The following is a 26,693-nucleotide window of genomic DNA, read 5'->3' as shown; positions in this document are numbered from 1 at the left end:
CAGGCCCTCCATCCTGGCTCAGGGATGGTGGGAGCCACACACTGCATGGCTGCAACACGCTTGAAAAATGCTGACTTGCGATGGAAACCAATCAGTTCGTAGAGCTCAGAGAGGATGCTGTAGCGCTGGATCTTCTCTTCCTCTGACAGCTGCAGTTATTAAGAAAACATTGAAGACCCAACCCCCTAAGTAAAAATGAGTTATCTTATTGTTGCTTGACTTTGATACTTGACACTGGGAGGCTGTTTTCACATTTATCAGCTAAAGGAGGAATAATTCTCTGACTTAAGATGTGTTTAAGACAATTTTGGGACATGTCTAGTTTGGAAAGTAATCCTAGCTATAAAAGTGGGCTATGGAATGTTGAAAAAAAAATAAATGGGATTGCTTCTCACATAAAGAAAGTAGGTTTAAGTAGGTTTAAGCATATACATAGGAAACAGTTAAAGTAACAGTTCACAATTAAACCAGATTTTTTTTATTAATAGAGAACTGTAACAAAAGTGAGGTTTTTTTTTTTTTACTGTGCTTTTGAGATAAGCGAAAGACTTTCTGTAGTCACCCTGATTCAACAGCACAGCTTAATACCTGTGGACATTAATCATCCTGTGTAGCTGAAAAAACTGTTTGCCAGTCAGATTGTGTACCTGTCCCAGGTTGATATAAACAGCATTCTGCAGAAACTCTGAGGCCTCTCTGGCCCTCTTCTGAATGGCTAGCACTCGGACTGCTTTTACACATGCCTCCAGCTCGATCACACCTGCGTTCTTATACTGTGGGAGATAAGAGGAGGAGAGGGAGGGAGAGAGGCTCAGTGTTAATGAAAAATGAATAGTCACTGAGGATTGTCTTGACTTGTACACCCCACCTCATAATACGAAGAAATGTTTTCCATTATCATATGACCACCCTCATCAGTCACTGCACACGTGGGAAGACAGACAAGTGTGATAACTTGGATCCCCTGTCGCTCGTTTTTCAGGCTTTCCCAGAGACTGTTCTGTTTGTGCTTCAGCTGAAAACCTGAGCAGCAGCTGCTGGTGCTGCTGGTGCTGCTGCTCAGGCTTCATGCTGTGAACAAGTGTGTGTATTTTTTATCGTGCCATTTCTCAACTTCCTTCCACTTCCACCTTCATTGTCTCCTTATTAAAATTCAATTAATATCTGAATGGCTATGTGTTGAGATGTAATTTAATTCTGAATGAACTAGCTACAGGTAAAAGAGCTCAGGGAGGTCAGCGCAAAAAGCCAATTATAGTAATGAAGATAAAGCACAGCATTGCTCCTGAATAGTTTGGCAGCATAATAAGCCTATTCTTTAATACTGTTCTTTGTGGCTCTGTACAGGTTCAGTGGTCAAAAGAGAGTGCCATAACACTAGGAACACATTGCTAAATCAAATACTGCCCTCTGGTGAGAAGAAAAGCTACTACTACATGGACATGTAGTGCTGGTGTTATATCAAAGCAACCTGAAAATGAACACAACAGTGCACAGCCATTAATCTAAAAGGCAGAGTCAAATTCAAAATTCTCATGTTATGTTTTAGAGCTCTGGGATGTTGGGGACAGTAGCATATTTATCAAATCTAAAATCAAAACCATGCTCTTGAATAAAAACAGCACAAAGATGTCATAAGCACCTGTCTAGATTATCCCACTGCAGCCCTTTATCAGCAGCACAGGTGTGAGGTCTTTAGAATTTAGTGCTCCTCACTCAAAACTTAACAAGATGATGTTGCTTTTAGGTTGTGGTTCCTAAATTGCACAAATAATCCAGGACCTAAAAAATAAAACTGACAGCTTAGCAAAAGTCCCAAACCAACAATGCCTCTGTACACTCAGTACTATATGATTTTTCGACACTGTGGCACCTAGCCCGAAGTGCATTTGTTTCTATTGAAGATAGACATCTTTTAAAACTGTTTATGCCACATAGAATAGCTATTTATTACCCATTTCATCATACAACCAAAGGGAAAAAATAACTAGAATTATTTATTGTTACCTTTGTTTTGGTACTTAACAGCAATAGAATTCCTAGTAATATAATGGACTTACTAGTGCCATGAAATGTATTGTTTAAACAATTAAAAATGATGTTTATATTATTTATCAGTTTATTGACACTGGAGACAAAGGCTTCTTAGTCTCTTTGGCTAGCAGTGCTGACAGTGAAGGTCTAAGGGTGTGAGCTGAAACTCCATGAAATTATCCACTGTCCTGAGAATTCTACTTAGAGTTTTGTAGGTGAGCAGACATTCAGATAATAGTAAGGTACTGTAGAACTAACATTTCTGCACATGACAGGCAAGACATGTCAGATTTTGGTTAATCGACTTTTTTTTAAGGAAATTTTATTTACCCTAAAGGCCAAGTCACACATTTGATGCAGGTTTTGCATCTATTACTCGCATTACTTAGAGAGCAGATAGAATTCCATTTTAATAAATAAATCAATTCACACTGACGCAGACACAGAACACGCAGCATGATCTCCCCAAACAGCTATTTATATAAAAGCCGTTGCAAACTCTCAACCTGGTGTTGATCACTGTTCTCCTGTCGACAGACTCACAGGCCACTGTTCTGATGACAGTGATGCAGTTCAGAGTCAGTGAAATGTGAGTTCAGTAGAATTTAGGCTGTTTTCACACCTTAGTGCGTTTGCTTTGGTCTAAATCATGATGATGAGTTTCTAAACTTGGAGCATTTTCCACTTGACTGGGTTTTTTTTTTTTTTTTCACAAAATTCAAGTGAACTAAAATGCATCACGTCAAATCACAACAGAACATTCTCTCTGCAGTTTTTGCCAGTCAAAGTAGCTCTAGTCCACACCTCTAAACCGACTGTCTTAATTTAGGCTTACACCTGACTCCAATTAGCTTTCTTGAAGGCTAGCACTATGAGGCTTTTATGGTTGTTCTCAAGAAAAAAAAAAAAAAAAAAGATCAGACTACATTTTATGACAAATTAATGTAGAAAACCATGAAATTCCAGAAGGTTCACATACTCTATCTTACCACTGTATAAACCAATGAAAGGTCAACAGAATTACCTTTTAAGATCTTAGATCCTTAAATTACTGCAAATTCAGCACGAGGCCTACTTGTTTTTTGACTGTATTTGGTTTTATTTACTGTTCTTACACTGTATGTTGTGTTTTTGGCGCTTACTTTGAAGCACTCTGTCTGGCCTTAAAATGCTTTATAAATTTACTTCACTTACAGTATGAAAAGCATTATTAACAGCTCTTCGAAGATTACGTGAGGATTAGGAAAATACTGAACTTTGATATGCTGAACCAATATGTGCTTTTAAAAAAAAATTCATTCACTTCTAGTTTGTGGTTGGTACCTTTCCATAGTAGGAGATGGCCTCTTTGTACTTGTCAATAATGTCTTCAGGACTCAGGCAGTTCTTTGCTCGTCCAATCTCTGTGCTGGTGTCTGCACTAATACCATTGGCTGTGAGAGCACCTACATTTAAAAGAGAATGATACATAATTAGTAGTAGTATATGACAGACAACAGGGTGACCAGTCTGTTTTGTGTGCCACAAAAGGAGAGGAGATGACCAGAGAGGCAACCGGAGAAAGGGAACATTTTATTCACTTCTTATTCTCTAAAGCCTCCTCGCTGACCATCACCACAACATGTATACATGTATACATATATATTTAATTATACTGTACATTAAATAAGACACAGATGGACAGTGTTTGAAATGTTCTCATAATAGGATTGTTAACACAAATAACAGATGAATGAAAGCATGTGAATGCTGTATTTGTAGTTCTGTGGCCTTTCATGCTGTTTAAAATTAAATGTGAATCATCTACACCCCCTTCCCTACTCTTTATCACTCAGTCGTAGATACTATCACTAGTTAGGGATATTGTGAATATTCTGAGGTTGACAGCTTCTCTAAAATGTGATAATATTATATTGATAGCTAACATCCCAGAGAGAGGCACACTTCCACCTAAAATGTTTCAAAAGCACTTGCAAGGTGCATCTCTAAGGCAAAGCTGATTAGAATACAAATACCAATTGAGAATGCATCGCCTAGCAACGGGGCTATGTCCATAGCAACACTGTGATGCTGTCTAATGAAATGCAGCACTGCACTATTTCTTGGTCAAACTGCACGTGCAACATAAAAAACTAGAGTTACTGCATCACAGCTGTATGCCCTTGCCAGCCAGTAAAGTTGCATTTTACATGCATATTTGCCCAGACCTTTAATCATTTTGTGCATGAGTCCAGTTTGACATTTGTCCCACATGTAATGGAATTTTCTACAGGCATTGTTGACATATAGCCTTAACATGAATATAACACGTCCAAGGTCACAATAACCTTAACCTTGACATTCAAAACCTAATCAGTTCATCCTTGATTTCAACTGGAGGCGTGTGCCAGTTTTTAAGAAATTCCATCACTGGATTTTGCAAAATGTAACAGACACAAGGTCACAGGGGACTTCAACCATCAAAGTCTAATCAGTTCATTCTTGAGTTCAGGTGGAAGCTTGTGCTAAATCTGAAAAGCTGAAGAAACTACCTTTTTGCATTTCTGCAACATCTAATTCACAAAAAATAAACAGGCGTGAGGTCAGTGACCTCGACCTTTGACCACCAAAATTTTATCAGTTAATCAAAGTAGACTAGTTGGCAGAGCATGCAACCAGAATTTGGTAATTCTAGTTTCCTAGTCTATGATAGTGAGCAGTAAAAAGCAACAGTGAGTATTACCAAGCAGAAAATCAAGGTGCACCTAGAGTGTTGGTTTGGTACCTGCTGGTGCTGCTACAAGTAAATTTGTTTTCACAGAGGTCCTTTTTTTAATAGGGTTAAGATTAATGTGATCAAGACATATTTAATAAAGAAAGAATAGACTGGTCATTGTAAGATCTGGTCTTCAGTGGTGTGCTTATGTAATACCGATTATTACAAATGTAGCTGTGAGCAAAAAAGGTGATGTTAAATAACATAGGAGAACACTGCCTGTGAGGAGAAAAAAATATCACTTGATTACAATAAACGATAAACAATAGGAATAAAGATTCTGGACATGCAGAATGAAAAATGGCATAGAACATAGGGCCACAAGCAAACAGAGCATATTAACAGAGTGTTGTCTGCTGGAGCTAAGCTGGTTAGATATACCATACCTGGATCAATGAGAACCTCTTGAGCCCCTACAGACAGAAAGAAAGAATGCAGATTGACTCCATGACACAAAATGTTAGCAGTGTTAGTCCCCACAGTCTGTAATGGCTGCTACACCTGTTTTACAAAATACACTGATCAAAGCCACAGTCAGTTTTGGTACACAACCGACTTCAACCACATTCATTTCTAAAAGCCAAATTATTTTTGCTTTGGTAGAAAATTATTCAAAGACAATTTTGATGAAGTCAAAGAACTGTGGTTTAAGCTTTTAAAATTAACATATTTCTTTGTATTTATTGTTTTGTTGTTCTTTCACAACAATGTCCATCATATTAATAAACTAAATTAATTAAAATACATATACAATTATTTAATTGAACTTCATACATCAACAAATCAAAATATTAAAAAATCATTAGTTGTAGCCCTCAATTACTTATCAGATATCATCCAGACAATAAAAAAAAAGAAGAAATAAGAAAAAATAAAGAAAAGAGCATTAATTGTAGTAATATAAAACCTAATTGGGGAGGTGGAATATATATATATATATATATATATATATATATAGTTAATATGAGTTAATATAAGATGATATATTGTTAATAGCATGTTAATAAGAATGTAGACAATGTTAGGTTTTAATAAACTTAGCTGTAGTCTGGTTAAATAAGACCTGAGAAGCAGCTTGACTGAGTAAAGTTTATATATGTTTGAACTGACAGTCAGTAGTGACATTCTCGTTTAATCACAACAAACTAACAGTCAACAGCCTTTTAGATATTACCCCACTGACACCATTGCTTCTTTTAGCCTGTGCAGTGTGATGTGCTCACCTGGTCTGTGGCGTTTCCCTGCATCTGCTGGCTGGGAGATACTTGGCTTTCGTCCTACCAACTTCCCTGCTGTTCCCCCCGGGTAATGGAATATCACAGACACTGAACACAAACCCTCGAGCGCAGCTGCAGACAGAAACGCAGCAAAAAAAAATATATATATATATATATATATTATTTTATTTTGGGTATCTTTTTCTTAAATGAGCATCTAAAGGTATTTCTTTGATATTAGTACTGCTGATTGTGCGTTTCATGTTTCTGCAATAAAAAAAAAAAAAAACAATCTGAACACACTACTTTTCCTCTCACAACACATAAGTACAGATAAGTGTAAACAAGAAAATTACTATAAGAAGGTGGAAATGCAGCCCTGGGCCAGGAACAAATGTTGATGCAAGAAGCTGCAGCACTACAATGCCCAGATAATTCAAATACTTGCAGTGATATTCTCAGAAATACAGTATTGGTCAGACTGGTGACTAGGTACAACACAGGGAAAACAGCAGCCAACAGTCAGTCCACAGAATAAATAAAAATGTTAAAATCACACAAAAACTAAACAGATTATGGCCTTGTTTTAATAAGCTGCCATCTCCCAGACTTACCACCCAGCCAGAGGAAGTCATTAACCCCCCTGAGCAGCTCCACAGCCATGTGGTAGTGGACTAGGGCATCCTGCAGCATGCCTGCCTGGAGACACAAGTCCCCAACATGCTTCCTCATCCGTCCCTGACAACGCTTCTTATAATGCCTGAGGAAAAGCAGCAGGTAGAGGCAGATAAACTTTCTCAGACACCAGCAAGATTAATTGAATTGCACAGCTTATTAAGTATCACACAGGTTTCTTAAACTGATTTCTGTTGATTCATATAGTAGAGATGTTCTTCTTTTAAAAATAGTATATAGTGCATATTGTTTCTTGTCTTCAGGGTGCCAGGAAAGGAGACTTAAGTGAATCTTATCGGTCAGCTACAGGAGGGATGCATGGGGTGGGAAAGCACAAGCAAAGGAGAAGAGCAACAAAACAAGGACAGAGTATAAGCTGACCCACAACCCTATACTCTTGCACAACACCCGGGGAAAAACAGCTTCACCAGGCTACAGGGAAATCTAACAAAAATATGATCTTATTGTAAAGGACAATTGAGCATTTTAAAAGAGCGAGAAGATCATGCAAAGACAATAACAAGGATCGAAAGGTGGTCACAGACTCAAGAAAAAAAGGAGCCAATAGGATATAAATCTACATTCTGCATCACAATCTACTGCATATCATACATCTGCCAGGTTAAAAATTAATGCTGTCGCTTAGTAGGCTCCTTCTAAACAGCATTGAAATTCTTCTGAATAAAACCACAATGAAGGGGAGTAAGGGAGTCATTACAAATTTACCACATGAATTATATTGGAGTTGTAGACATGGATGCCATTACCACATTCATGTTTTTCTGAGTAGGTTCACTGCTATGCCGAACTGTAAGGTACTCTACGATGAATATGAGATCCATGTGTCCAGTGTGCCGTTCCAGCTTCTACAGCCAGACGGAAAATTTGCCAAATTCCATCTTCCTTTTTCAAGTGTTGTCCTGTAGCAGGGACAGACCCTCAGTAGCCTGAACTGTGCCAAACTGTGCTTAGTGAGTCTAAACTATTAGTCCCGCCTTTAAATGACCATGCCAGTGTTTTAGCAGGTTTTAATATATAACATATATATTATATATATAGTAAAAAGTGATTACTTTAAATTAGAAAACATAAAATCAAGTTTAAAATTTATATGAATGAGCATTTTCCAAGACATATGAGAGGTTTTTCAAATGGAGAAGGTGGTCATTGCATTCAGATTATCAACTGCATGAGACAAGTAATCCATATGAAAAATATGAATTATGACAAAAATTTGAATAACAAGAAATTAATCAAGATTCAAGCTAATGTAACACTTTATTTAACATGTGCATTGCATCCCCAATTATTTTACCTGTAAATAATTGCGTAATTATTGTAAGAGAAATAGAAAAATAGTATAGTTATAGTAGTATAAGTTTATTTTTCTTTCTTTCCTTCTCCTATATTCTTTTATCAGATTTTGTATAATATATTAAAATTATATAATTACATATACACTCACTGGCCTCTTAATTAGGTACACCCCTATTTTTTGTAAACGCGGGGCCTCTAGATTATTGCGAATCATGCCGAGAGGGTAATGAAGAAATCACAAAAAATTTTACTTTTAAAAAATACACACTGAACTGCAATCACAATATTTCTTTTAAAAATTGCAATTTGATTATTTTCCTCTATCATTCAACTAAAGTTTGTCGCCTGATTCAGAAAAAATGCTATACTATAAATACAATTCTATGTTGGCTATGATGGCTAAACACACAGAGAGACAGACATGTAAACGAATGAACATGTACACAGATACAGTAGATAACCTACAAAGATTAGTGGCTGCCAGGATGGGGGAAAGATTGGTTGTAAAAAGGTAAAAGCGCAGAAAAAGCTGATATGATCTATGGCCTTTAACTACCTTCTGAATCAACTACAGTGAGATAAAAAAGTATTTGATCCACTGCTGATTTTGGATGTTTGCCCACTGACAAAGAAGTGATCAGTCTATAATTTTAATGGTAGGTTTATTTTACCAGTGAGAGACAGAATAACAAAAATAATCCAGAAAAACGCATTTCCTTAAATGTTATAAACTGATTGGCTGAAATATTTGACCCCCTATCAATCAGCAAGATTTCAGGCTGCCAGAAAGAGATTAGAGCACTCCCTTTAAGAGAGTCCTCCTAATCTCAGCTTGTTATCTGTATAATAGACACCTGTCCACAGAACCAATCAATCAGATTCCAAACTCTCAACTATGACCAAGACCAAAGAGCTGTTCAAGGATGTCAGGGACAGGTTTTTAGATCTACACAAGGCTGGAATGGGCTACAAGACTATTCCCAATCAGCTTAGTGAGAAGGTGACAACAGTTGGTGCGATCATTCGCGAATGGAAGAAAAACAAAATAACTGTCCGTCTCCCTCTGGGGCGCCATGCAAGTACTCACCTTGTGGAGTTTCAATGATTATGAGAACGGTGAGGAATCAGCCCATAACTACACAGGATGATCTTTTCAATGATCTCAAGGCAGCTGGGACCACAGTTAGCAAGAAAACAACTGGTAACACACTACGACATGAAGGACTGAAATCCTGCACAAGAAAGCACATGTACAGGCCCGTCTGAAGTTTGCCAAAGATCATCTGAATGATTCAAATGAGAACTGGGTGAAAGTGTTGTGATCAGATGAGACCAAAGCCGAGCTCTTTGGCATAAATTCAACTTGTTGTTGGGAGGAGGAGGAATACTGCCTTTGACCCCAAGAACACCATCCCCACCGTCAAATATGGACGTGGCAATATTTGGGAGTGTTTTTCTGCTAAGGGAACAGCACAACTATACCGAATCAAAGGGAGAATGGACGGGGCCATGTACTGTCAAATCTTAGGCGAGGACCTCCTTCCCTCAGCCAGGGCATTGAAAATGGATCATGGATGGGTATTTCAGCATGACATGACAAACACATGGTCAAGGCAACAACAGAGTGACTCAAGAAAAAGCACATAAAGGTCCTGGATCATTAATCTCCAGTCTTAATCCAATAGAATATCTGTGGAGGGAACTGAAGGTTCGAGTTGCTAAACATCAGCCTCGAAACCTTGACGAATTGAAGAGGATCTGCAAAGAGGAGTGGGACAAAATCCCTCCTGAGATATGTGCAAACCTGGTGGCCAACTACAAGAAACATCTGACCTCTGTGACAGCCAACAAGGGTTTTGCCACCAAGTACTAAGTCATGTTTTGTGAGGGGGTCAAATACTCAAAAAAATTCAAATCAATTTATAACCTCTTTGAAATGCGCTTTTGTTGTTGTTATTCTGTCTCACACTGTTAAAATAAACCTTCCATTAAAATTACAGACTGTTCATTTCTTTGTCAGTGGGTAAACATACAAAATCAGCAGGGGATCAAATACTTTTTCCCCTCACTGTATGTAAATAGTATATAGAATATAAACTGGTAGTCAAGACTGAAAAAAGTAATCAAGTGGTCCAATTAAAGGTAACTGCAGTTTAGCTTGAGACCGTCAAACACAGTATGGCTGTGATACAGTGGGTTTTGATGAGTCTAGGATATTGTATATGTAATTTCAGCATCTCTTCCTTTTTATTAGCTAGTGTTACTGCTGTAGATGACACTAATGCATTTGTAATACTGTCATTTAATCAGTTGTGGGGATATATTTAGCCTGTTACTCCAATCTGTCTTTTTCAAATCTGTCCATGTTGAAACTAACAATGCTGCAGGAGGAATGAGCTACAAGCAAATGCACCACAGCACAGAGGTCTGGGCTGTTTCTCTCAGGACAGAGCTGAAGCTGATGGGATCAGTGTGGGTTAACTGAATTTATGATCTAACATCTCACCTTTTCACACCCAACAATAAACTCACAGGACAGTATGAAAGAAAAGAAAAAGAAGAAAGACAAATAAACCAAGGTAAACAAACAAAAATGAACGCAGCAAAAATCAAAAGAGAGATTTTTGAAAGGAGAATTTTTGAGCTGGCAAGACGACCATGTTACAAACAACTTGACAGAGAAAAACACATCTGCAAATAATTCACTTTTTTACATTTACTGACTGCAAAGAACATTCAAAAGCAATAATTGACCAGGGTCTACATGCTAAAAGACAACTAAACCAAGGTAAACAAACAAACAAAAAAATGCTTTTGTAAAAAGAGGTTAAGTTGCACACTCACCTGCTATCTGTATCCAAACCCACAAAGTCTTTCTTCTCAAAGGGAACACATAGCAGAGGGATCTTGTCACCTGATTTATCTGTGGCTCTGTCGAGCCGCTTGGACTCTAGAACAATAAATATTGACCCCACAAAGTCCTCCACTCTCTTTTCCACATCAGGGCAGTCTTCAAAGCTGGGGTAGAAGGCCACGTCTGTGCGCTGCTGCTCTGCAATCTCCCCCTGCAGCCCAAACACCAGCAACCTCGAATCATAGAGTGTAGAACTGTACACCTCCTTCTGGCCATGGAAGCGCTCTGCCGTCTGAGGCCACTCCTTTGCTGAGCCACAAGTGGTGATGGCGATGAGGCCCACCACCTTGCGGTGCGTCTGGAAGTCACCCCACTCGTTGTTTTCAGGCAGGTAGTGATGGCGGTATCGGATGTAGAGGAGGCGCTGAGAGTCCCTAATGCTCACCTGGCTCACACCGGCGATGCGTTTGTAAATCCTGAAAAACTGATCCTCAGGTACAATGCCAACCGGCTGGACCACCACAAGCACTGTCTGGTGGTCCTCGGCACATTGCATGTAGTCTGGGACGCTCATCTTTACATGTGCCTAAAAAAAAATGTAATAAAGCATGTGATATTCCTGCTTTCCGTTTCAATAAACGCACCATAACTTACATGTTTCTTAGTACTACAGATTAACTTATCATTTAACCCTTTCTACATTTCTTTAGTGGTAAATAATCATATTCTTTAAACAAACAAAGGTTCAGTGCTGTTAGCACAATAAACTGGCAATACAAGTAAACACAGCCCCAGGAGCAAACAGGCATTAAATAATCATTCTTTATTCTAAAGCACAGGGTGGAAATATTTTTGCTTTGGGGTGCTGTGGCAGTCAGTTGTACAGAAAACCCTGCACACACAGGGGGTAGAATAGATTCCACTAAACATCAGCAAATTCAGCATGCTAATGAGAAAAGCCTGGCTTCTATAACTGAATGATAATGGATTAAACCTCACTAAGAATATATACAGTATCTTGAACATGCTCTAGGTGCAATAAAGATGATTTCGCATCTTAGCTAAGTCAGTTGACTTAGTAGCATGATGCTTAAAATTGTGCACATTGCATTAGTTTTAGTTTTCTTTCTATATTTAATTAAGAAAAAGTAGCTGTATTAACTATTAAACAAATAGATACACTATAGCCGTATATTATTTTGACCACACTATGACGAATGTAGACCATGAATAGAGACTTTTCATTAACAAGCCACAGCTGTGTTTGTTTGAATGAAAAAGTGCTGCATGGAGTCTACACTGTGTACAGGATGAAAAACCCAATACCGGGAACTGAGGAACTAGAAATAGTCGAAAGAAATGGTGTTTTTAATAAGTCGAACATTAGCTCAGCCAAAATAAAAACACCTGCTGGTGTTTAACACACAGAGCAGGGCACACGAAAGGACTATTAAAGTGGGCAAATGTAGAGAACACGGTGTAGAGTTAAGTAAAGAAATAAAAGACCACTTGTGGTTAGTTTGTATTTATCTAGTTAATTACTTTAAGATATTTTGTCATCTCAAAACACTTTTGTAAGCTAGCTGAACTTAGCGAGCTAGCTTAACCTACGAATGTGTTCCTCATGACAGTAGCAGCAGTAACAGCGCTGACTCTATAAACAGCTCACTAATGTGCTTATCTTATTACTTTAGTCAAATACACTGTCTTGTAAACCAATGTCTTTAATATATAACGTTAGCTCACATTACCTTAGCAGTAACCTGTCAAATTTCACAGCTTCCTTCTTTGGACCAGTGTTTAGCAACAATGACTCAACAGCACAATTTCCGGCAACTATTTTCAAAATAAAACTCATTCTTGTGAAAATGTTTTACCCCGAAATAACATCCCTGGTTGGGGGGGGGGGGGGGGGGGGGGGGGGGGGGTGTTCTAAGAGTGCACAGAACATTTGTTGCAAAATATTGCAAAGAATAGTTTGTATGTTGTATTCTATATACATTTTTGATGCATTGTATCCACATACATTATTATATCTAGTGGCCATATCAACAATCAGCTTTTAGGGTCCAGAATACCTTTTAAAATTAATTATTAACAGAATATTACCCTATTATAAGTATTGTTGGATCATTTGATTGTGGCAATTAAGTGCAATTGTTTTCTTAAACAACCAAAGAGGAAATCTATTCAGTTGTTGAGACTATGGGAATCCCCTCATTTCTACTCGCCCAGTATAGACGTTTAGCTTGAGACGGCTCATGATTTTATTTCGAAATAAAAACTCTTCATTTCCTGCTGCGTGTCGCTCGTCGTCGTCTTTTTCTTCTTCTTTTTCTTTTTCTTATGTTACATCAGCTCCGCCTATGGAATAAACTAGGTACTGCAATTTCAGCAAGCCCACAATATCAACCATATCACTGCATATATGGAACACAACTACATAAACTGTTTGCATTTACTGTACTTCATAAAATATTATTCATATATTGCCATCATTGTTAAATATACTATGGCTTCAATCTAACTAATGGGTAATCATGTTAACAATTTTATAAATAAAATGACCTCATATTAGCCAGTCAAATGAAATGAGTTATGCATTTAAACACATTAGGTCTGTACAAACTTGACATATTTCATGGAATTGCTATGCTTGTACTGACCTTAGAGACCGAGCACAGTAAGATCATATCAGAATATCCCAGTGACTTGCAAATTAAAAATGACGTCCCCATACTATACTGTAAAATTCTTCATTGAATTGAGAACTGTGAGTAGAAAATTTTAGAAAATTTTAATTTAGGCGTACTTTTAGCTGTAGGTAGGTGCCACAGATAATTTAAAACAATTTCAAAACAAGTATGTTCAACTCCATTTTATTTATTTTTTCACCCATAAATCACTTTTCACAATCTTCTTGGAAGACAACAGCATTTTATTCCCGATTTTCATCTTTTGTTTGGCCAAGGGGAATTGGTCCAAAAGCAAAGCAGGAGCTCAGATAGAGACATGGAATGTCTAAAACATGGTTCATAGTGATTCTAGTTCATTAACAGGCAAACATCTACAACCACTGACTTACAAAACAGTGCACAAACATTGTGTGTGAAGGCTGTCATTAATGATCCCAAACCACAACAATCCGATTATGACAGCAGAGGGTTGAGAGATGTTATGAGTAATGAGAGGGAAACTATGTTGTTGTTGAGATACAATAAAAAAAAAAATTAAAAAAAATATGTGAACACTACATTTCAACTGAGATCAATTAAATGAATGAAAGCTAACAAATGAAAACACAAATAGGTGAGGCCTTCATTTTTCCCATGTGGTGATTGTTCCCTACGGCTAGTAAGACTGCATAAGGTCAATCGAAATACACCAGCGTTGACCTTTCTAATTGTTAAGAATCAGTTTCAGTGCATAGTCACATTACTGCATCTTCATGTCCCGTAAAATCCGCAAAAGTCTAACCTAAAATAGAGGAAGGAAGGAGGTATGTGTGGAAAGTAAGAAGATTCACATCTTGTCAGTCATTAACACTCTATGAAGTGCTGCCTTCTGAAATGTCTGGTAATGTTTCACCCTGTCAGTCAACAATAGAGAGCACTCATTGGTGGAATGAAATTATACAGTTAAATTATGAAATATGTCGAAGATGACAAGTAAGTGCTAATACTACAGTGAAGAACCACCTGCTAAAGTGTGGTACAAATGTGATGTTAAGAGACATGTTCATCCTGCTCAGCTAAAAATGAAGCTGCCAACTGCTGCTAAATTTAACCTCAGACTGTATCCTCACACCAGAATAGCAACTTTTGAATGAGTTTGGCCCATTGGAGACCGTTATTGAATATATAAAGAGATTTGGTTTCCAAATGTTTTGATTCAACAGGGGATTAACCACGAGTTTAGAAATACTGAGGTCACAAGCTCTCCCACCCCCCATTAAACCCCACCAATCAGAGTTTAGCCATAGCCAGTTTAGACACATTTTTTCAATACAATTCCTGTAAATTATTTTTTCCCTTTATTTGTTTGGCTAAGTTGTAAACATGAAAGATTTCTGGAATTGGCCTAAAAAATACAACACAAAAATGTGTTTATTCCAGTTAGAGTTTGTTAATTCCCATCACAGATCTCTAAAATTCCACATTCTACATCTTCTTAGGAATACAGAGAGTATGAACTCACAATACGTAATGGTAGCCTCGAGCCCTAGTGACTCAGTACAGGTCATATTAGCGCAGAACCAACCTTCTTGTCAAATACTGGCTACTCAGGCAACCAATGGACCAAAGTAACAAAAAGTTGTCCACACCAAAACAGAATCTTTTAGCTGCTATAATTCATTATTAATTAGGTTTAAGGACATCATAGTCCTTGCTACTACTGTGTGCATGTGCATCCATGTGAAGTACAAACAGTGTGCCATTGTGTGCAGCGTGGGAACTTGAAGGCTACAGAAAATTAAAAAAACACAACAAAGTAGTTAAGACTGAGTGATAATGGTGTGTTTGGTCTTGGGAGGATTAGGTAGAATATGGGTTGAATGTTGTCATCCAATGGATTAGTTTAATCTCTGGTGACCGTGTGGCCATGGCCAAGATTAGTTGACCTAATTACAGCACATTTAGACACCCCATTGATTCCTAGGGGACGAGGAGCACTGAGTAACACTGGTCTGTCAGACAGGGAGAAAATCTGAAAGGAATCAGAGGCAACATGAAAAAACACACAAATGAATTAGATTAAGACCTATTAAGAGTCTAATGGTGCAGTAGTGGGAATGTGTCTTCTGATGAGTTGAATACGAGATATTTGGCATTCTTCATTATGGCATTGAAAGTGACTGCCACCGCCAGTGGTGCGGAGAAAGACTGGGATAAAGGGTCTCCATTAGGGCAAAGGGCGGGCGGGGAGGTGTGCGATTAAGATGGAGAACTAGACTCCGCCCTCCTCACGCCAGCTTCAGAAACTGTTCCACTGTATCCGATTCCACCGCCTCACATAACATGTCATAGTCCTGTGGAGAGGAAAATGTCAAGAGTATCAATTAGCAAACAAAGAAACAGAAAGTCTACTTGTATGCTTCAATTCTAATTCAAAGAATTAGAATTGAAGTGATACAGGAGAAGTCAATTATACTGCAGAAGGAGTTTGATATGTTTTTGATGTTTGTTTATTCATTGTCAAAAGATTTCTCACAGCCTCCTGTAAGACCTACAAGAGCTGAGTTTGATGCTTTTTAACAGCAGAATTCAGCTCATATTCAACTTTTAACACAAGCTTTTGTGATGATTTGGTGTCCAGCGTGAGTGCTTTCCTCACCCCACAGTACTGGTCTTCATTGAAAAGCTGAGGAGGGGCTGCCGTCGGGTCCCCTGCTTTGCTCCTCATTTCATTACGAAGCTCCCCGCCCAAAGAAATATCGATGAGCTCGTACTGAATGCTTTTACTGTCGAGGATCCGCATCATCTCTGACTGTTGAGACTTCACCTGAAAAACCAAGGTTACATTTCCATTAAAAATGTACTCAAGCACCACAGTCACTGGGAAACAGTTCATGCATTAAACTCTTCAAACTGACAAATTCACATCCTGCTTCTTCATCTTTACGGGACAGTGCTGGGATGGAAAAAAATATCAAATGACTTTTGGCTCTTTTGGAGCCTGTTCCTTTAAAACGCTTTATTTCCACTTTATCTGACTTGTGGCTAATCATTGATAGGGCTGGTAAACAATCTGCTATCTTTTTAGAGTGACTGAGGAAATTGGGAGGTGGTGTTATCAAAAGTGACCACACCTAGCTGCAGCAGTAACTGCAAAAAAACACACACACACACACACACACACCGTTCTTTTAAGGCCCGTGCAGGCACCACATCCTTAAACTGAACAGGGGAACTGTGAACAGCAGACTATAAGCAACTATAAGAAGCTTCTCTGGATGCTGCAACATGTGCAAACTATTCCTTTCACAAGGAGCAAGTCAAGTCTTCTCTTAGATGACTGCTGGAAAGAGAATTAAAAACCTGTCCTCAAACTTTCCTCCTTCCCAGATTCCCCACAGATTTTAGTTTCTCCTCACTTCAGCTTATACACAACCTACACTACAGACGATCTTAACTTCTGGAACTTTTTTTATGTGTCATTACTTATTTTTGGAACACTATTATAGCAGAAGCGAAAGAGGAAGAGCAACAGTTTACAGTGTTGTTTAGTGTATTTGGTAAATGCCAAATGATAAACAGAATTTGTTTGTAAAAGGGCTTTTATATCACAATTTACGTTTTACATTATGTGTGGCAAACGCTTAAACCGCCGGATTTTTACATGAAGTTTGGCGTACGTGTCCGCGTACGGAAACGGATACATGTGGTGGAAACACTTGACTGTTCCTCCCAGACGTGTAAGAAAACGACACTATGATAGTGTTAATGTGTAGAATAAGTCATGCGAGCATATGTGTGGAGAAAAACACCTACATGAGTTGTTAGCTAGCAACACACGAACGATTAAAACACCTTCCTCCTCCTGAGGTACCGGAAATGGGATGGAATAACGGTAATGAGGCTCATCGTTATTATGTTACTAATGTTGCCAATGCTAACTTTAATGTTAATGTTTAATGTTTAATGTTAATAACACTGATGTTACCATACTGTGATGTCAGCGGGCACTGAGTTGCACAGGCCCTCGGTACTGCTAGTCAGGAGCTGATCACTGAGACAGAGCTGGGTGTGTCTGCTGGACTAAGCTATGCTAGCTGCTGCCACCACAGCTACTATCACAAACACACCGTTAAACGTATTTCATTGTAAGCACTTGACTCACCGTCCGTGAGGCAGTAACGGTGGTGTAGTACAGTTTGATTCCCATTGCTGCAGGTCCTTCCACTCCTTTGTGTAGCTGCTTGCTAGTGGCCGCGTCGTCAAGCTCAACAGTTATTGATAGAAACGGAAGGAAGTTTGGCGATGTCGCTTTCAAAATAAAAGGCAATAAAGGACGAGTGTTTTCTTAAAGGAGCATGTATAACGTTGTGTAATTATTGGCTGTTGCAGAAACATAAAGAGACACTTTCAAATATAACTCTGAAACATATCCACTAGATACAGTCGACCCATCCTGCCAAAAGCCTTATATTAATCTAAACTTTCAATGTAACCCCATTCGTTAATGAGCTTTGCCTTGAACACATCAAACAGGTGTCTTTCTTTATTCAGAACAAAATCTGCTAGGAAAATGAGAGCTCTAGATCTAAAACGACTAAATGTCCTTCGCTTAAGCTTCCTCGTAGACATCTTTGTGACAGGCCAATAATAATTGATATGAATGATGGAGACAACAGGAAATGACTTGTTGCACTGTGGTAAACTTGACACTACTCAGCCTGGACAGCAGGACCACTGTTCATGTGTAGTTTAAAGAGACAGTCCAAACTTTACTCATGTTTCTGCAACATTTCATTTCATGCTTCTTTTCATGTCTAATGTTTCTTATATATTTTTTCCATCCTCTTATCTTTTACTTTTCTCCCTTCATTTCGAACCTCGTTAAAATCTCCCCCTTTCCACCCCTTTACTTAATTCTCTCTGTTCCACCTTCCATCATCTGTCCAGACTTCCACACATGCACCATGCTCACCGTGCATCTTTCATGTCAAACAAGCACAGTTTGGGTCTCCTAGAGGTGACTTCATTTTATTATACATGACAACAGTAGCCACTGAGAGCTGCTCTACAGTTGGTGGCTCTGCCTTTCCTGTTGTCCCTGCATAGACCACAGTACCTTATCACTGATATGATTCCAGGATTTAGTGGTTTAGCCAGACTGTTCCCTTTTTACATGCTGAAATGATTTCTTCTTCAATATACAATAATCCATTCTATTTCAATTTTTTATTTATCACGTGTACTGCAGAGGATGTAGTTATACTAGTAGCTACATGATTCTATAGTGAGGCACAGCAGTGTTCATCGTCTTAGTTCAGTGTAGTACATACATCTGAGGTCCAATGTTCTGCAGATTGAGCTTATGAAGCAAATACAATTCACCTTGAGGGGAACAGGAGCCAATGAATATTGAAATATTTGGGCTAATTTGTGTGGTTAATCATCCAATAGGTGTGATAATCCATCTAGTAGATGTTGAGTTGTTTCCCTGAATAAGAGGTCCACTACAGACGCTTCATCCTCAAGACATGTTACTGGTAAAAAGCACGTCATGGTGGCGATAGAGGAAAAGTCAGCAGCTCAACCAAAGTCTGCAGGGTTTATCCTCTTGGAATAACATAAATACAGTATAGTCTGTACAAACTGTAGTTCATTTATATATAATATATACATTCATATATTCATAATATATATATTTCAGTCTGCACCAAATTGGTGGACAAACATACTGATAATGGCACTGCCATCATTAGAGACAAGCCACTGGTAATGACCGGAAACATTTAGTCCCTAATTGCTAATGACTGCGATTACAAAGGTTCTCAGTATAACCACAAGCTCTTATCAAACTCCTGACATGAAGCAAACTTATGCTGAAAGACACCACTCCTTCCAAAGAACGCTTTCACTGCCATGCAATAAAGAAAGCAGTTACAGATTTAGTGGATTAAACTGCATTTGAAATGATCCAGATTCCCCCATTTGTAATCACCTCATCAGGATAATTTAGTTTTAGGAGACATCATACAGACGCTCATCAGCTGTGGATTATTGCTTGCTGTGCTGCTCGGAGTATTTTGAGCCTCATTAAGTCTAATGAGCAGTGATGAAATGTAATTCTGAATTTATCACAAGGGAAGCAGACTGGTCTCTACTATTGTGAGTCAGGCAGGAAGAATGTGGGAGAGAGTCCAACAGCGCTACAATTAAGCTGACTCTGGGTTTTAGGTGAGTCGTGCAGCAAAACCAGCATGCACCGCTACACAATAAGACTGGAGCCAGACTGCAGAGCCAGCCAAGAGGATCAGTATATCTGACGTCTGCCACAGCGGTGAACAATATAATCTCTGAGGTTTACACCAGAGTAAACAGAAAATACATTCCGCTATGAGACAAGAAATGCACCTTCTTCAACACCAGGGGGTAGAAGAAAGGTTTTTTTCTCACGGTCTGATCCGTCTTAGAGCAGCTCTAATATCACTATACCATACTGTACTTTAACTTTACAATAGATCTCATAGAGACACTGGTGCCTACATGTCATTTAGTCCTGCAGCAGTATGAAAACAACAGTTGTTTCTCTACACTTCACTCAGAGAAGGGGCCTTTGCATTCTGCAAGGTGCAGCTGTGGCAGCCTCAGACAGGCGGTGCCAAACCATCCAAGTCAAGTTGAGACAGGACTCTGAGGTGAGACAAGAGGCAGCAGGAAAGCTGACAGAGGAATTGAAGAGAATTCAATAAGAAGAGCCCCAAGTACACCAGGTTTACCCTGTGTGATTTACCCTGGTGTACAGATGTAACGGGATTACTCTCTTCCAAACAGTGGAAATGTGGTCACTCCTGACAAGGTTCACTATTGCTCCAAGTCTTCTGCATTTGGAGATAATGAATCCGAGTGAGGATCTGATGAGACCCAGATCCAGAACAATCAAATCAATGTCGTAGTCTCTTGGATGTTGTGACTAAGGGGCTGAAAGTGTCTCCTACAGTCCGAGTCTGTAGCTCCAATCACCTTGTTGCTTAATAAAAATGGGGGAAAAAAAAAACGACCTCCATGGTTTTTATGGTTCAGTTTATTGGATTCTACACACAGATGGTCAGTTACATTGTAATCAGGAAAAAGCAACCAAAGGATTTTTTTTTTAATTTAATATATTTTCTATATATATATATATATATTTTTTTTTTTTTTTTTTTTCCTTACAGAGGACCAGCTCCCCTTTGATTTCATGTTTTTTATGTATTGATGCAATAAGGCACAGATTCTATTTGCACTAGTAGCTAGTTTGAGTTTACAAATTACCAACACATATGCACAGCATCACGGTGTCATGTACATCATCACAGTATGTAAATACATAGCTGGGACCCTGCCAGAAGGAACACTGTGTAACAGGTTGCTATAGGGACCAATTAACATCATCAAACAGGCACCACACTTGGCATCTGTTTTGCATTGACGGATGGTCAAGTATTTTTTAACCCTTTGTAAAACAATACAGTAGCTGAATTAACACAGAGTGAGGTTCAAGTGTTGTACTGACTGTTGTCAGTAAAAATACTATTTGTTAAAATATAAAATAAACAAGGGACCTTGATACAGTGACGTGCGAGACATACATTCATACAGGTCAGCAGTCTGCATTATTATCTCCCAAAGAAGCACATTATCTATACACCCTTATTTTTAATTAGTACATTTGTGCAACGGCCACATTCACCTTTCCATTATGACACCAAAGATATTTTCAGTAAGACACAACACAGGAACAAGACAGTGCATTCAGTTATAGCTTAAAGTGCTATTAAAATGAAAACAACATGAAACATTAGACTGGCAATGATCCCAAACATCTGACATGTGTCGTTAAACATTTCCTAACTACATCTAATAACCCACGTAAAAGGCTAATTAAAGCTGCAGAATGTAACTTTTTTCTAATATTTGTATAGTAAAGATATGCTCTGTCACTTATTTTAATGTGGAGGTCAAAGTCAAACAGCCTGGCAGCTTTTTGTGGTTTCTGAGTGAGGTGCTCCCTTCTAACTAATCAGATAAGGTCAAACCCTGTGTGTTACATAGTACTTTGTGCAGATCTATGAGACGCCACAGGGAGGATTGATTTCAAGTTTTATGCTCCAGCCAGCTTGGTTCCTTTAAATCCTAATTTAAATACACATTTTTAATTAGCATGTGTGATGCAGTCAATACACTTCTAGTTTAATCAACCCAAATGCTACAAATGAATAAATACATGAAGTGTATTTTAACACTTCAAGTCTATTTTTCAAAAAAAAAAAAAAATTATAGGCTATATGCAAAGCATATACATTTCTTCAGAAAATAGTAGTATAGATAAAGAATATACATATTAGAAGTAAATCAAGTAAACACAGCTCAAACAAGCAATCCTGCATCAAATGCTACCACTACGCCTACATTCAGAGCTGGGGTTGCAGTGCAATCTTGCAATAGTAATGCAACACTCTACATGCCGCTTACGCTACACTTTTAATGTAGACACGGCTTAAGGCCAAGGTTCCTAAAGAGTCCACACCCATACAATTCACTCAAGGCAACATTTAACGAGAAGGCAGCGCTCATTCACCAACTTAATGCTCGATTTAAACAGTGGGTTCTTCAAGAAACAGATGTTGTAACACTGCCATTAGTCTGGAAATTTTTGTTTGTACGTAAAGAGTGTGTCTGAAGTTCAACTGTAAAGTAGATTTTTGTGTCTTAGACTTTATATCGGTGCATCACCTTTAAACTATTTGATCATCGTTAAAAAATTCAACTTCTATTAATTAGGATCTATTTTTCCATATCATCACAGTTTTGTGTCCCAACAAGCTAAAATGCCCTCTTCTTTAAAAAAGTACTAGATAATAGTGGAAATATCTGTTGTTGTCAATTCATTTAAAATTTCTAAGAAGAAGAAATTTAAAAATACAAACTCCTGTGTGTAATATCATGAATGTAGTACGAGGCAATCAAAATAATTTCGATTATTTGGACTTGGCTTTTAAGTCAAGCACTTGTTTAACTTTACTCATCATGAAGGCAACAATTAGTGCACATACAACCAAAGTGACCACATACAGTCCCACAAAGAGAGCAGCCTCACCGCTGCCATGCAGACGGGAGTACAGCTTCCTGCGGCCCACATAGTCCAGGTAGGATGCATGTATCTGACAGAAAGTGCAGCAAGACAGGAAGATATGGAATATCTGATGGCTCTGCCCCATAAAATCGCATCGTCCGGGGAAGCAGCGCTCTAGCATGGGGAAGGTGAAGAAGAAGGAACAGCTGAGAAAGAACGCCATCTGGCCAAAGTGGTAGATGAGGGCTGGGTCATTGCTGGCTGTGGACCAGAAAAAGAGTCTCTTAGCCACAGGACTGATGTCCCAGATGTACGCGAGCGCTGATGGCACCACCTGACACACCTTGCGTACCCAGGCTGGTAAGGTGTGGTTGCAGTATTTGCCATAACAGCATCCTAAGCATGAGAGACAGCTGAGGATTGTGGCAGTTGGCATGAAGATGCCACGCATGTTCTCGTCTGCAGCATAGTAAAAGTGAACCACAGCACTGCCGTACTGATACTGTGCTACCCCGACATAGTCCAGAAAGAAGAACGCATAGTGGCACAGCTCAGACTTGCCTCCCAGTAGGTGAGCTGCAGCACTGAAGCCAGAGTAGCCCAAAGAGGACAGGATTAGGACCAACAGCGGCCACGAATGAGGATCACTAACAAAGTCCACAGTCTCAGCGAGCTGGCTCAGTTTAATCAGGAACACTAAGAACGCCAGCAGGTGAGTCCAGACGTTGAGGGTCTCATTGTGGCGCTGGAACAAAGACAGGAAGTAGTAGCGCCAGTTTTGGTTGAGTGGTCGGTAGCCGGTGGAGACATAATACTCCCTGAAGTAGCAGGGAACCTCGGTGTCTCTTATGGTGCCAGGCATGCAGGGTGCAGCCACTGTCAGCATCCGGGGAACCTGTCTGATCTGCTGCAGGCTGATGAACACTTGGCCGATTCTCTCCATCACAGTGGTCACCAAAAAAAGCAGTCAGCAGCTTACTGAGGCACGCTGGGTGGTCCTGCAGGGAAGATTTTTAGAATTAACATCCAAAGTATGTGTGTGTGTGTGTGTGTGTGTGTGTGTGTGTGTGTGTGTGTGTGTGTGTTGTTAGTGGGAATAAAATCTGTTGCTCAAAATGTCAAGTACTTGCAATGTTACATCTGCAGGTAAATTAATTTCTAAGAAGCACTAAAAGTGACGTTTTGCAAGAGACTAGAAATAATTTACAACTGCTATAAGTAAAGTGAAAGAGGTACTGTAAATCAGTGCAGGAGTGTGTTCTTTAATAATCACGGGATACATTCAGACACATATGGATCCTTTTTCTTTCTTTTCTGTCAGTGTTTGAGCTGCTGACAGGTTTAATATGATCCTCCAAAATGAACCACAGTGATCCAACATAGTTAATTGCGATCCAGCTTCTTGGCACATGTAAACTAGAGCGAAGCACAACGTTGGCTGGGTAACCCTCAAATCTCATGTTGTGGTTCATGATGGTTTTTAGAAGCTGGTTCTCGTCCAGCTAAAGCATCATCATTTTTTTCCTTCGGAGCCTGAAGAGAGATCACCTACAGGACACTGACGAACCTTTACTGATGCATCACTGACAGTATCATCACCGAGCTCATCTCAGTGTCAGCGGGTGGTGAAAACCTCCCAACACATCACCAGCTGCCTACTAATGAGCACATTTATTAGTCATGTTGTCAGCGCCGAGCAAAGGGCCCTCTCCCCTAATCATGGAGTCTTCACCCGATTCCCGTGTGGTGCGCTTAGGAGCTTCTTTCCCGAGGCTACGATGACCCTGACCCTGTTGAACGTTGCACCACAGCGATAATGCATACTGAAACTGTACTATGTACTCAAGTCATCATGAGACTTCAACTGCTTTTTGATTTGCACAGACGGCCTGTGTCTGTGTGTGTGTGTGTGTGTGTGTGAGACTAAGCTTTGCAGACTATACACTGTAATTATCAAGTGATTTATGGCACCACCTGCAGCTTATCTGTAAATAATATTGTCTTTGCACATATGGTGAGATGCTAACAGCGTGTCATTGGCTCAGTGCCTGCACTCTACACAGTGACAGTAAAGCTCAATCTAATCTAATCTAATCTAATTTTGATCCAGACGGGTGAAAAAAGCAGGGAGGACTGCTTTCAACCAGCCAAGCACAGAAAAATGATGAACTGCCATGACATGCACTTGAAATACTTAATCGATCAAAGACAAACACAAGTTGAGTGAGCATAACATTCAGTGACACCGATGGTCACTAAACAGTCCTCATAGTTCACAGGAACTACAGACTGAACTGAACCATGTGAAGATGGAGGCTGCTGTCAAACTGATCAGAATAACTGTAAAGACTGGACACATCCACCAACCCAAAGTGGACCTCCACGACTTGCACTGGGCTCCCCTCCCCTTCTCCTGTTCAGAGGACAGATCGATGGCATCATTTATTACCTGCAGACCCAGTCTCTGTCGAGTCCTGTTGATTTACCACTCAGGTCTGTGCAGGATTCTTATTCTTGTAGTTGTCGACGCACTTCATCCAAGTTTTGCCAAATGCGTAATCACTGTAGCCTACCTGCTGCTCACGACTTGAACAGGATCTTTAGCACCTATGGGCTGATGATCTGTCTCCCCTCGTAGTGACAGCTTGTTTCCTTCTTGTTCCTCCTCCGCACGCACACAAGCGTTCAACAGCTGGACACAGCGGAGTCAAGTTAACGCCGCTAAGGCGCACCCGGAAGTGCTGCCATCCTCCCACAAAATAAGAGCCTCTTCCCAGGCTCGCAGACAATGTCAGATTTCTGGACGGGATCATGTGGAAAGTTGGAAGGGGTGCTACAATTTACATCTCAGAAACTATCACTCCTAATAGGTTCTTAAAATGTACGATATCACTTATTTATAGAGTACAGGTAGAGTTAAGAAACTATCAATAAAAATATATAGATGTGTGCTTACTGATCAAAAATATAGAAGACAGAAATAGTGAGAAACAATAGAGTAAACAGTTCATTCTCTACATACACAGTACAGACTTCTGCTTGTGTTAACAGACCATGAAGCAGACAGACAAGCCGAGTACACACACGCCTTTGGGAGTAGGTTACTTGTAACCTGCTTTACAACATTCTTGACTATTTCCATATTATGTAATACTTTACACAGAAATAGTATAACTTTAACATACACCTCACAGTTTTAATTGTGAGTTTGGCTTTCTTTCCAGTGATTACCTTTACTTTCACTACTGTTGTAGAGTGTGTGTGGTTGGTCATGTAGGCTATTTTATTTTGAAATCCATACCGGAAAATGAGTTGTTCTTGTAATTTGAAACACCAGCTGAATCAGAGCAACAACAGAAAAGACTAGAAAGAAAAGAAACCAGAGAAGAGAGGTAGAGAATAGATGCTTAGACACAAGTTGAAAGGAAGTTGCTAAGATCTGTTCATTGTCCAACAGATATGAGACTTTATTTGACAAAAGACGTCCTGCAGTAACTGGAGTCCTGCTCATTTCAGCTGATGTCCACATAAATCAGTAGCTACACATCTTCTAGAGAGTGAACAGAGGTTAGGGTTGGAGATCGCATTAGCCCTAAAGTGAGGACAGATGTTGACAGATGTCACTGAGTCTTCGACGCTTTGGAAATAGCCCAGGAAATAGGTTTCAGTAAGGCACACTGCTGTACGTTCATAATTATCATAAAGACAACAAACATTAGTCTAAATACTGGTTTGTGTGTGGTGTTTAAAGGGTGAGTGAGTTCTGCTGCATGTGAACTGTCAGCGTGGCTACATGTTTCCCAGCAGCAGGTAAGTCCACATATTTACAGTGTCTACAATCAAATCATTTCACAATACACTCACAGTACTGAGACATAGAAATACCTGCTCTTTATTACATACGTCGTCAAAAATGTTTCTTTTTAAATCATCACTACAAATATTTAATTGTATTCATAAGTATTTGGTGATTTGATTTTACACTGAACACTTTATTATAATGAAACATATGAATACACAGTTTATCACAGTCAACTATAAGAGTCATGGATAGAAT

The 26,693-nt window shown here is 39.2% G+C and overlaps 3 protein-coding genes across 5 annotated transcripts in view; all 3 read right to left on the bottom strand.

Annotated features, from left to right (window-relative positions):
- trappc9 (trafficking protein particle complex 9) overlaps positions 1–12,666 on the bottom strand; it is a 174,271-nt gene extending 161,605 nt beyond the window's left edge. The window contains exons 1-8 of one of the 2 annotated variants that reach the window (XM_026347506.1): positions 12,604–12,666; positions 10,843–11,438; positions 6,621–6,766; positions 6,013–6,138; positions 5,176–5,202; positions 3,358–3,479; positions 648–773; positions 1–149 (exon numbers count right to left, since the gene is read on the bottom strand). The exon at positions 1–149 is cut by the window's left edge and continues 68 nt beyond it. In XM_026347506.1, the coding sequence (XP_026203291.1) occupies positions 1–149; positions 648–773; positions 3,358–3,479; positions 5,176–5,202; positions 6,013–6,138; positions 6,621–6,766; positions 10,843–11,426 (1,280 nt within the window). In that variant the 5' untranslated portion in view covers positions 11,427–11,438; positions 12,604–12,666. The remainder of the gene's footprint in view (positions 150–647; positions 774–3,357; positions 3,480–5,175; positions 5,203–6,012; positions 6,139–6,620; positions 6,767–10,842; positions 11,439–12,603) is intronic. The other variant, XM_026347507.1, reaches the window with a different exon arrangement.
- Positions 12,667–13,715: 1,049 nt separating this feature from the next.
- On the bottom strand, positions 13,716–17,815 carry sh3bgrl3 (SH3 domain binding glutamate-rich protein like 3). The gene is made up of 3 exons (XM_026349987.1): positions 17,693–17,815; positions 16,187–16,354; positions 13,716–15,881 (listed from the first exon to the last, which is right to left on the bottom strand). The coding sequence occupies exons 1-3, from the start codon at positions 17,735–17,737 to the stop codon at positions 15,816–15,818; spliced, it is 279 nt and encodes a 92-aa protein (XP_026205772.1). The 5' UTR covers positions 17,738–17,815; the 3' UTR covers positions 13,716–15,815.
- A 2,937-nt stretch (positions 17,816–20,752) lies between these two features.
- On the bottom strand, positions 20,753–25,296 carry paqr7a (progestin and adipoQ receptor family member VII, a). Of its 2 annotated transcripts, none has more exons than XM_026346884.1 (2): positions 25,210–25,296; positions 20,753–23,634 (listed from the first exon to the last, which is right to left on the bottom strand). In XM_026346884.1, the coding sequence occupies exon 2, from the start codon at positions 23,577–23,579 to the stop codon at positions 22,542–22,544; it is 1,038 nt and encodes a 345-aa protein (XP_026202669.1). In that variant the 5' UTR covers positions 23,580–23,634; positions 25,210–25,296; the 3' UTR covers positions 20,753–22,541. The 2 variants fall into 2 exon arrangements, with proteins under 2 accessions (XP_026202669.1, XP_026202668.1); XM_026346883.1 differs by having other exon boundaries at positions 25,086–25,289.
- Between the last annotated feature and the right edge of the window lie 1,397 nt (positions 25,297–26,693).

Source organism: Anabas testudineus, chromosome 11, assembly GCF_900324465.2.
Source record: "Anabas testudineus chromosome 11, fAnaTes1.2, whole genome shotgun sequence".
NCBI lineage: Eukaryota > Metazoa > Chordata > Actinopteri > Anabantiformes > Anabantidae > Anabas > Anabas testudineus.
Note: the sequence above shows the minus strand (reverse complement) of the source record. Positions and strands in the feature narration are given on the sequence as shown.